Source organism: Atta colombica, unplaced genomic scaffold, assembly GCF_001594045.1.
Source record: "Atta colombica isolate Treedump-2 unplaced genomic scaffold, Acol1.0 scaffold126, whole genome shotgun sequence".
NCBI lineage: Eukaryota > Metazoa > Arthropoda > Insecta > Hymenoptera > Formicidae > Atta > Atta colombica.
The window spans coordinates 1,804,624-1,815,220 of record NW_017259213.1 but is presented as its reverse complement, the minus strand read 5'-3'; the positions used below and the strand labels follow the sequence as shown (position 1 = coordinate 1,815,220).

Here is a 10,597-nt window from a genome sequence, read left to right as displayed (position 1 = left end):
TATATATATATTTATCAAGTTTAAAATTAAACACAATGTATTAAGCACCAACGAAAATTCAAACAATTAAATTATAAAAAGACAAAGAAGCCACGCTTGATATTCGTACTATATACTATTTATATATTTATAATAGAATAACAATTATGCAAACATATAATAAACGTTTCAAATCTTCTTCAGATCTGATAAAACTTAACTATTTTACATATCAAATTCTTCTTGAGATTGATAACGAGATTATTATTTGATGTAAAATAGTTGCGTAAGTTTTATTGTTAAGTTTTATCAGATCTAAAAAGGATTTGATGTGAAAAAATCGAAACGTCTGTTGTGTAATTGTTATTCTTATTATTATTAACATAGAATTCTAACATCTTTTTTGTAGTTGCAAGAATCTGTTTACATAATAGCGTTTTTCATTGACAGAATTAATGCGCACTTTAAAGCCGCTGTACAATCAACATAAAGATGTATGGTTAATAAAAATATAGAAATGAATTAATTTAACTCATTAAACCGTGAAATTCTCAATATATTTTATTATGCTATTTGATAAAATATACTTTAGGCATTATATCATCTCAGATATCTTATTTTTACATTTAGATTAGAATTGCGTACAATGGTTTTAATGTGCATTAACAATAAATACTCACAAGTTTTGCCAGTAAAAAACGCTATAATATTATATTATATTGTAGTGTCAAGAAAAAAAGTAATGATAAATTGTTCCATTTTGAGTGATAATAACGGTAACATGCTTTTGCAAATCAATAATGTGTAACGAGTTACTTTTTAAGAAAAAGAACAGTAACGATAAGTTATTTTTATGGGTTATTTTTATGAGATAACGTTACGAATGTATATTTTATAAAAAGCTAGAGATAAGGATTTCAAAAAAAACGCGGTAACAAAATTCAGTATAAAATATTTAGATATTTTAGAAGATATAGATATTTTAGAAGAGAGAGGAAAGAGGAGAGAAAAGAGAAATTTTGCTTGGCCTTTGACTTGTATATTTCTCTTGATATACTATTTAATATGCTATTTATAAATTTATTATCTATATACATCGCATATTTTATATTTTAAATTTTATTCTTATTTCTACGTAAATTCTTTCCACGCGCGAATGTGGACGCGCGCTTTATATTAATTTATTCTGAATTATATTGATTTATTTTGATTTATTATTATCGTATTATATCAAATATATTATATATTAGTATTTAATTATATACTTACTATAATATATTATGATTTTTCTCTCCTTAAATTATACATAAGTGTAAGTTGATTTTATTTACAAAATCGAAAATAAAGAAGAAATCTGCATATCAGAACCAAAAAACTAATAAGGTTATATATTTAAATATTTATTTACAAAAAATGTATCACAAACTTTTAAAATTTGCTTATACAAATATTATGCAATTATACTTATTACAATATGCAATTGCATATTGTAACAAGGATTGTAAAAAGGATCAACCAATCAGAATCTTTTCTTTCCTTCTATTTCACGAAAAAGAGGAACTTTGATTAGTCGATTCTCTTTATGCACTATACGTTATACAAAAGTCTATACTGCGACTTTAAAGAAAAAGTTAAGTGATTAATGTTCACAATGAGAAGCATGACCTACTTTTCCCTTATTGAAGATGAAGAGAGAGAGGAAAAGAAGACGGAGATCATACACAGATCTGGCCTGTATATTCAGAACATATATCATTTTATCGTTTTATCGATAAAAATGCGCTTTCATTTTTGAAATTTTATAATATGAGTAGAGTAAAATATAAATAATATATTAGCGCGTTAATATCGTTATAAGTGCGTTTAGTCTATAATAAGTATATGAGCCTATAATAAGTATAAACTGGTAATTGCTATAGTTTCTGCAAAGATATCTGGAGAAAATTGGAGAGAGAAACATACCTTTCAAGTATTTTTCTTTCTCAAAATATCCAGAAATATACATTGCACATATCAATTAAACATGGCGCGTTCATATTACATCATCAGAATTAAAAATAATATATTGTATCAAAGCACACAAAATAAGATTTTAAAAAAATTAATATATAGGTAATTAAAACATATGCAAAATAAAATTTTATAAAATCGAAAAAGGAAGAATTTTTTAACAAGCTGAATTAACATTGATTCAATATCGAATTGACGGTCATTTTTTTTTCACTGAGATGGAATATACAACGTATATATAAAATGCATACATAAAACGTAATTTTTCGAAAAATATGGACATAGTCTTGTTTATGTTGCCAATCCATATGTGTGTATAAAGTACACAAAGGTATATGAGGGAAGCATCGCCGAGACCGTGATGGGAACGATTTCTTTTGATCAATTTTAAAAAAACCGAAAAGATAGTTATTATATATGTCGTACCTATTCCCAACAAATCACACATGTAAGTTATTATTAAATATAAATATAATATTATACAAATGTCAGGAATATTACACGTAAATATTATTTGTAACTATAAATATTACCTACGGCTCTATGCCAACAACTTTGAACATATTATTTCTATAATATACCAGAAATATATTAATAATATGTTACTGCAATGTAATATAAACATTTTTGTATATTTCTATACAAAATATATATACAAAAAATATATAAAATAGATACAATAGTGATAAAAATTAGCACTATTGATAGTAAAAAATGCATGAAAAAGATGTAGTGTCATGTATGTAAAGGCCGCAGCATAGACTTTTGCATAACGCATAACGCATAGTGCACAAGCGAAACAACTAATGAGAATTTCTTCTTCCATGGAAAAGAAGAATTTTGATTGGTTGATTCTCTTATACACAAATGCATTATGCGTTATGCAAGAGTCTGTGTTACAGTCTTAACATTCAATTTTAAACTGATAGTGAGCAATCTAAAGTAATCTGTGTTCGGAAAGACGTTATTGGAGCTATTTATATTCCACATATATTATTTATAAGATATAAGTCAACAAGGACGGAATAATTTTGTGAAATTATTTGCGCTCGTAAATTCATAAAAAACGTCGCTCATGCAAATATTCAAGTTATTATATCATTAAAATTATTAATAGAAAAAAAATACAATTGATTGATTTAAAAAAATCTTAAATTATTTTATGAATAATTTATTTTTACTTCATCATTTTTATATAAATTAGAGCTGTCCAAGATCGGAAATGTTTGACTTGAAATCGAAATGTATCGACATTCACACTTATTACCGTTCCTACTCCTTACTTCATTCCTGTTTTATCGTAGCGCGTGACGCTCGGCCTCAGGAATGCGGATGACACTATAATTTGAAATAATTTAAAAGTTTTTGACTTGTGTTTTTCACTATTTAAAAGTATTGTGTTACTAATATTATAAAATATGTTATTATTCATAATATATTTTAACTATAAATATATGTATATTACATCATTATCAGTATGCATCATTAATATCATATAATGATATTTCATATCATATAATGATATAATGATATTTAAATGATTTCAGACTATAGTCCTTGAGAGCATCGCGCGCTATGATAAAATAATAATAAAGTGAGAAGTAGGAACGGTAATAAGTAATGGGCGTGAATACCGACACATTTTAAGCCAAAAAACCTTAAACAGGTCTAACTTATAGGAAAATGATTAAGTAAAAATAATCTATTCATCGAATAATTTAAGATCTTTAAAATCAGTTTCTTGTATTTTTTTGTACAACTAATAATCTCGACGATATAATAACTTGAATGTTCAATGAGCGACGTTTTTTATGAATTTCTACAACAAGCATAAATAACTTCATAAAAAAATCTCAAATCTTTTCACACGTATCTCATATTTTTAATATTTTTATCTATAGAATGTCAGCAAATTAAAAAAAAATTATGATGATTTAAAGGTTTGATGTGAAATGCCTCACATACATATATCATTAATTCTGCTATTAAGATCCATTATTCTTTTTATATATAATAACATAAATAATATTTTATTGTCTGTATAATCGTGTGATGGCTATGCTGAAATTTATTGCTTATTTAACTAATAACTTTAGTTATATCTTTTTTATCATGTTCATTATATTGCAATTGTAAGGATTATTTCAAGTAGTTGAGTTCTATAAATGTTCTTTTTCTGATATGTAGTGAATGCTCTATATTATAAAACCACATTTATAAAATTTAATCACATAGATTTCTGATCTTCGAGTGCTTTAATTTATTCTCTTCATCCATAATGAATATAATTCTTTTTGCATGCCTTTGATTAGATTCACAAATAAATTAACAAGATTTTATTAATGACATGATTAACATATAACATTTATCATTAACACAATACTATTGTCAGTAATAAATATCATATTAATCATTTCACATATACATATTTTAATTATAAGTGTGGTAAGTGTCGCTTTTGCTCTTTGAAAATTGCAACTTAATTTATAGCATAATGTATGACAAGAAATTCTTATTATTATACATCATGTTTTACATACTCACTAGCTACTTTTTTTGTGCTGTTGTGGTGTTGTCACATAGCAAGTAGATTTATTCATGCGTATCTGTTTTCTCGATAATTAAAAGCATTATTAATCTTCTGTGATAAGAAATGATAAGAAGAACAAACAAAAAAAGAAGTCTATTTTCTTCTATGTCTGTGATAAAGCGGACGATAGATAGATAGATATTTTATATTTTATGAAAGGACTTCATTTGAATAATCTATCTATAGTCTTCTTATCCGAAAAATTTGGACAATTGTATGAAAGTTACAATTTATTATTTAAAACAACGCGTAAGTCACAATCAAAGAGTTTAAGGCATAAAAATTCTTAAACAATAAATCGTAAGAGAATCAAAGCATATAGATTTGTTAATTACCTACGTTGGCTTTACGATTTCTATTGTGATTAGCAATTTATTTACTATTTAAACTTTTTGTATGTTATGGCCCACAAGTCTTTTTTGTCACAGTATCCATAACAATAATGTTTTTTCATTATCCAATCAGAAGCGACTGTGACTAAAATCTCTATCTTCGTCTTGAGGGATCGAAAGAATACTTAAGATAGCCTTAACCGTAATTACTTTTAGCTGTATAACGAAAAAATAGTTCCAACAGTTTTACGAATAGTAGCTTATGTTAAGCAAGTATAAAAGGTTTTAGGTTTTTCCAAATTTCAATGGAAACTAATTCTACTACGCAATAATATATTCGAATTATTCGAAACAATCATATGCGTTTACGATCAAAACTGGATCGTGTTTTTTGTTTAGTAAAACTTCAGCTACGTATTATATAAAAATAGATCGAAAAAGTGTAAAAAAAAAGATAATCGTGTACTAAACATAATTAGTAAACCGAATTTCGAGACAAACGATCGCACGGAATCATAAAATAATGGAAGTTTTCAAAGAAGCCTGAACAATTATCAGTGAATAACGGAAAATAAACGAGTTCTTCGTTGAAGAAAGGATTTCTATGCTCAAAAGTATTTATCTATTTCAATTTTTGTACGTATCTTTTTTGTATGTTAAATTCCGTTCCAATTCTATTACTGTACTCTTTTATTTATATATTACATGTACAGAGTATTACATAAAGACCGTAACAACGCATAAGGATAAATTCCTGAAATCATATTTTGAGATGAAAATCATATCAAAATGTAGAGGCTAATAACTTTTTAATTATAAGCATTTATAGTTAATCGAATCATTTAAAGTTCATGTGAGTGGTTCATTTGGCGGATGTAGTTGGCTGACCACTACATTTGAAATATGTTCCGTTATAGTTAAAATTAGTGAAATTAAAATATTAATTTTTTAAATTTTATTCTTAACGTAAAATTGTCGATTTTTATAGCAATTTAGTAAATACAATTTTTATGTCTTAAAATGATTGAGAAAGTAGTTGATAATCTTAGTTTCAACAATAGCCGAATATCTATATTACCTATAGATTAATAATCTTATTCACTTTTTTTCAGATTCTTAACAAAGAAAGTTCGATTAGTTTAAAATCCAAAATAAATATCTGAAATTTTTCATATGTTTAAAATACATAGACCTAATCGCAAAATAATTTTTTAGCTGTTAATATTCGATTACGGGAGTGGAAACACTCTGAAAATATCGCAAAATTAGATTTTCATGCATATTGAAACTGTGTCTTAATTGAATATACATATATAATTTTTTGTTGTTTCTCATTTCTATTTGCCTTTTTTCCTTTAATTAGTTATATATTAATTTAATTGTATGCTACCACGTTAATCACGTCTTTTTTTGTTATTTGTTATCATGCTTTACTTTCACGTATTCATTTCACATTTTACAAATTTTATGATACATTTCTATTGGTTACTATTAATACTAAATAATTTATTATTTATTATACTAATATGTCTTTGATCGCATGGTACTTTAAAGTTAAAAAAATAAGTTAAATATAGCCGATTTCAAATATCGGAACTGACAGCTTCCGGAAATCTTTACAATAACCTTTAAAAATCTGTCTCCTCTGGGATAACTTATTTAATTATTATATTGTAGCGATATTGCAAACCGCAGATAATATATATACGTATAAAATTGAAAAATTCCAAAAATATTCAAAATAAATAATAAATTCATTATTTATGTAATTGTTAGACTGTATGTTGGATTTGATCATTTATTTGATTTATTCATTAATTTCAATTCCCTAAACCTTATGCGCTAATAATAATGGACGTGCAAAAAAGGTTCAGTATTTAAAAAGCTATTATATATTAAATTTTCTTTTTTAATAATTACTGATATTAGTACATTGTCTTTCTGGATGATTATTATTGTCCAACCCAATCTCTGGATGGTTATTATTAAAACATGAAATAAACAGTGTTACACTTTATTTTCAAAATCATGTAAAAATAATAAATGTCATAACATTTTAATATTTAAATAACAAATTGGATGTAAAATTTGTTGTAGGAAATGAATCAATCGGCTAAATATGCATCGTTTAGTGAAACCGGCCTCGATGGTAATTTTGTCACAATATATTTTAAAAGTTTTTTTACACACAGTAATTGAACTTATCAATCGGCCCCTCCTTCTCTCTCCCTCCCTCCTTTCTTTTCCTCATTCCCTCCTTTCTCTACTCTTTCTCCCTCTTCTCCCCTTTCTCTCCTCTCTCCCTCTCCATTTTCTTCCCGCCTTCCCTCCCTTCCTCTTTTCTTTTGCAAATGTCAAAATATTAATGCATAATTATCATTTATCCTGCTTTACATAGACAATTACTTATAAATTCTGCCTACGACAAAATATATCTTTTTTTCTTCTTTCCCATCAAGCAATTAATAATTTTTCATAAATTGTTATTTTTTTAAATAAAAATAGTAAAATATTACTTTTCAAATAAATATAATATTGTTAATTTTTTTTAAATAAAAGAAATAAATATTTATTATTTGAATATTTTTAGGACCCGATCAAGTACTATTTACAGACGCAGATACCACATGTAATGCCGATGGCAGAGTACGAATAAAATTAGATAACAATGAATTCAATTTATATCAACCCGTATCAATCCCTGGAGTTTTGACTAGAACAGCAAAGCTTTACCCTGATCACATAGCGTTGGTGTCTAGACCTGATATCAACGGCAAAAGAACCACATATACTTTCCAGTATGTATAAAAAAGTTACAAGGCTATTGTTTCCTTTATTATTATAACAAGTAAAATATTATTACAACAAGAGAAACTTGAGTTAAAAGTAAAACGAATAAGTTGTAACATTTACATTAAAAAATATTATGTTACAACAATATAATTATAAAGAAAATACACAAACGTTAGGAATAAATAAAAATTTATAATATGAATAATTACAAACTTCTACCTTTTTCTGTCTTACACTTCTGTATTTTGTTTATAATTATATTGTTTTTAAATTTATTGTTTTTAAATTTATTGTTTTAAATATATTGTTTTTTTTGTAAGTGTTAGAACTTACCTATGTTCCTAATCTCTTCTAGTATATGTAGATATGATAAAACTTGTATAACTAATTTCTCTATATATATATATTTTTACACAGTAAAAAACATTTTGTATTTATGTTAAAACGAATCCTTATTCAAATTTTTATGTTGAATTTTTAATATATCCAAGTTTTAATTTAACATAATGTGATTATGTTATTTGAATATTTTGTGTTAAATTAAAATTTAACATTTCTCAGTGTTAAAATAACACAATTTATAGGTAAACAAATAACAAAAATAATGTAGTGTTAAAGCATAAATTCTAAAAATAAATGGATAAAATGTTGATTTAATACATCATAAATGTTAATTTTATTTAATGTTAATTAAAAAATATGTTCTGTTCAACTATTATACATATTTTACGTACATGTAAAAAGATACTGATATTTTGTGTTATTTCCTCTTTGTAACAGTAAATATCTGTTAAATCTATGTTGCGTCAAATATCACAGAGACATCGTCTAATCTAAAAATGTAAAAGTAGCATCTAATTTCAGTTAAATTTAATATTATAAATGTGTCAATTTAACATAAAATTTATTTTTATGTTGTATAAATTGTATCAAAGCATTACATTTCTTGTGTTAATTTTTTACATAATATTTGTGTTACTTTCTAACATATTCATCTTTCTTTAAATTAACACAAAAATTTGGATGGACCGTTGGACATGTAAAATGTGATAAATTTAACACAAAAGTTTTTACTATGTACAAATATATTATAAATATAAATATTGCTTTTGTTCAGATTCTTTCTCTGTTTTTTTCAATTTGGTTTACAAGAAAATTCGATGAGTTTAGTAATTACATTTATTCCGATAAGTGATATAATCAATTTTGTACAATTTATACAATTTTGTTAATTTGTATTACAGAGAATACGAGTCTACCGTAAGAATCGTCGCAAAAGCGTTTTTAAAATTAGGTTTAGAGCGATATCATAGCGTCTGCATAATAGGATTCAATAGTCCGGAATGGTTCATTGCTGAACTCGCAACTATATACGCTGGGTAAAAAAATTTAATTGTTTATGTCTAAATAAGATCATCACATATAATATAATAATTTACATGCATATATACTATTTACATATTATCACAATATATATGTATTATTTATATAGCTGTACGATAATTTAAAAAAAATTTTTTTTTTTTAGTGGAATCGCGACAGGGATTTATACCACAAATTCTCCGGAGGCATGCCAATATTGCGCTGAATACAGTCGAGCAAATATAATAGTCGTTGAAAATGAAAAGCATTTGCGGAAAATCTTGCAAATAAAACACAATTTATCCTATTTGAAAGTAATTGTTCAATATGACGGCATACCTACCGAAAAGGATATTTTGAGCGTAAATTGATTATTATACTTCTCTAAAATCTTTTTATTGTGTACTTTTTAGTACATATAACTTATTATCATTTATTGTTTCTTCTTTAGTGGGGTGATTTATTGGACATAGGTAAGAGAGAATCGGAGAATAAATTATCATATGTGTTAAAAACGATAGGAATAAACGAATGTTGCAGTTTAGTGTATACGGTACGTTGAATTTATCACATTTAATCAAATTGCAACTGCTATAATATTTAATATATTATTTTCCTATTTGTAATCTTTACAGTCGGGGACAGTCGGAAATCCAAAAGCTGTAATGGTAAACCATGATAATTTATTGTTCGGCATACGGGCATTATTACTAGTGCTACGTATAAAAGAAAAATCAGAAGTCATAGTCAGCTATTTGCCATTATCTCACATTGCAGCACAAGTAAGATGTTTCAAAGTAGGATAATATACTACTTAACAAAATTAAAAAGCGGCTAAAATTACTTGTCTTCTATCCTTCAAAAACAAGCAAATTTTAAGATAGATTAACTTAACGTTAAAAATCATCATAATAATATTTAGAAAAGTATTTTATATCTTGAAATCTCTACTTTTCGGATCAACGATTTTTTTCACCGAGTTCGTTTTTGCTTTAATGTTGAATAGAATTCAATGAAAAGAAGATTCATATATGATGCTCAACAAAAAAGCAAATTAAAGGTAAAGATTTACTCTTTCAAATGCTATATCATATTTGTGTATAATTTTTATTTCGCACTGAGAAACTTTATAAAAAATTTGAAAGTTAACGCATCTTTATTTATGTCTATGTAATTTTATAAAATATCAGTAAGATTATTTTCTAACGTACCGATTTGAAAAGTAGAGATTTGAAGCTGTAAAATGCTTTTTTAAACATCTAATTATGATGAGTTTCAATAAAGTTATTCTAAGTTATTTCAAGTGAGAAATTTGTCTGTTTTTGAAGAATAGAATAAATGAATAAATCTTTTAATTATGTTTTGTCTATTCCAGATATCTAAGTAAAAATATTTCGATCACATTAAAATTAATACAAATTTTCACATATGTTAATTACACAGAATTGAAAGTAATAATGTTTTAACGTCGTTATCATTATTTTTTTTTAGTAACGAATTGGTAACAACCAATTCGGTTATTTTATATATA

At 25.5% G+C, this 10,597-nt stretch overlaps 1 protein-coding gene across 2 annotated transcripts in view; it reads left to right on the top strand.

Annotated features, from left to right (window-relative positions):
• Nucleotides 1–10,597, top strand: part of LOC108695036 (long-chain-fatty-acid--CoA ligase ACSBG2-like) — a 19,445-nt gene that overhangs the window by 5,353 nt on the left and 3,495 nt on the right. For both annotated transcript variants that reach the window (XM_018204763.1, XM_018204764.1), the window contains exons 2-7: nucleotides 7,009–7,060; nucleotides 7,502–7,709; nucleotides 8,949–9,083; nucleotides 9,233–9,428; nucleotides 9,518–9,619; nucleotides 9,702–9,848. In XM_018204763.1, coding sequence (XP_018060252.1) covers nucleotides 7,012–7,060; nucleotides 7,502–7,709; nucleotides 8,949–9,083; nucleotides 9,233–9,428; nucleotides 9,518–9,619; nucleotides 9,702–9,848 — 837 coding nt within the window. In that variant the 5' untranslated portion in view covers nucleotides 7,009–7,011. The remainder of the gene's footprint in view (nucleotides 1–7,008; nucleotides 7,061–7,501; nucleotides 7,710–8,948; nucleotides 9,084–9,232; nucleotides 9,429–9,517; nucleotides 9,620–9,701; nucleotides 9,849–10,597) is intronic.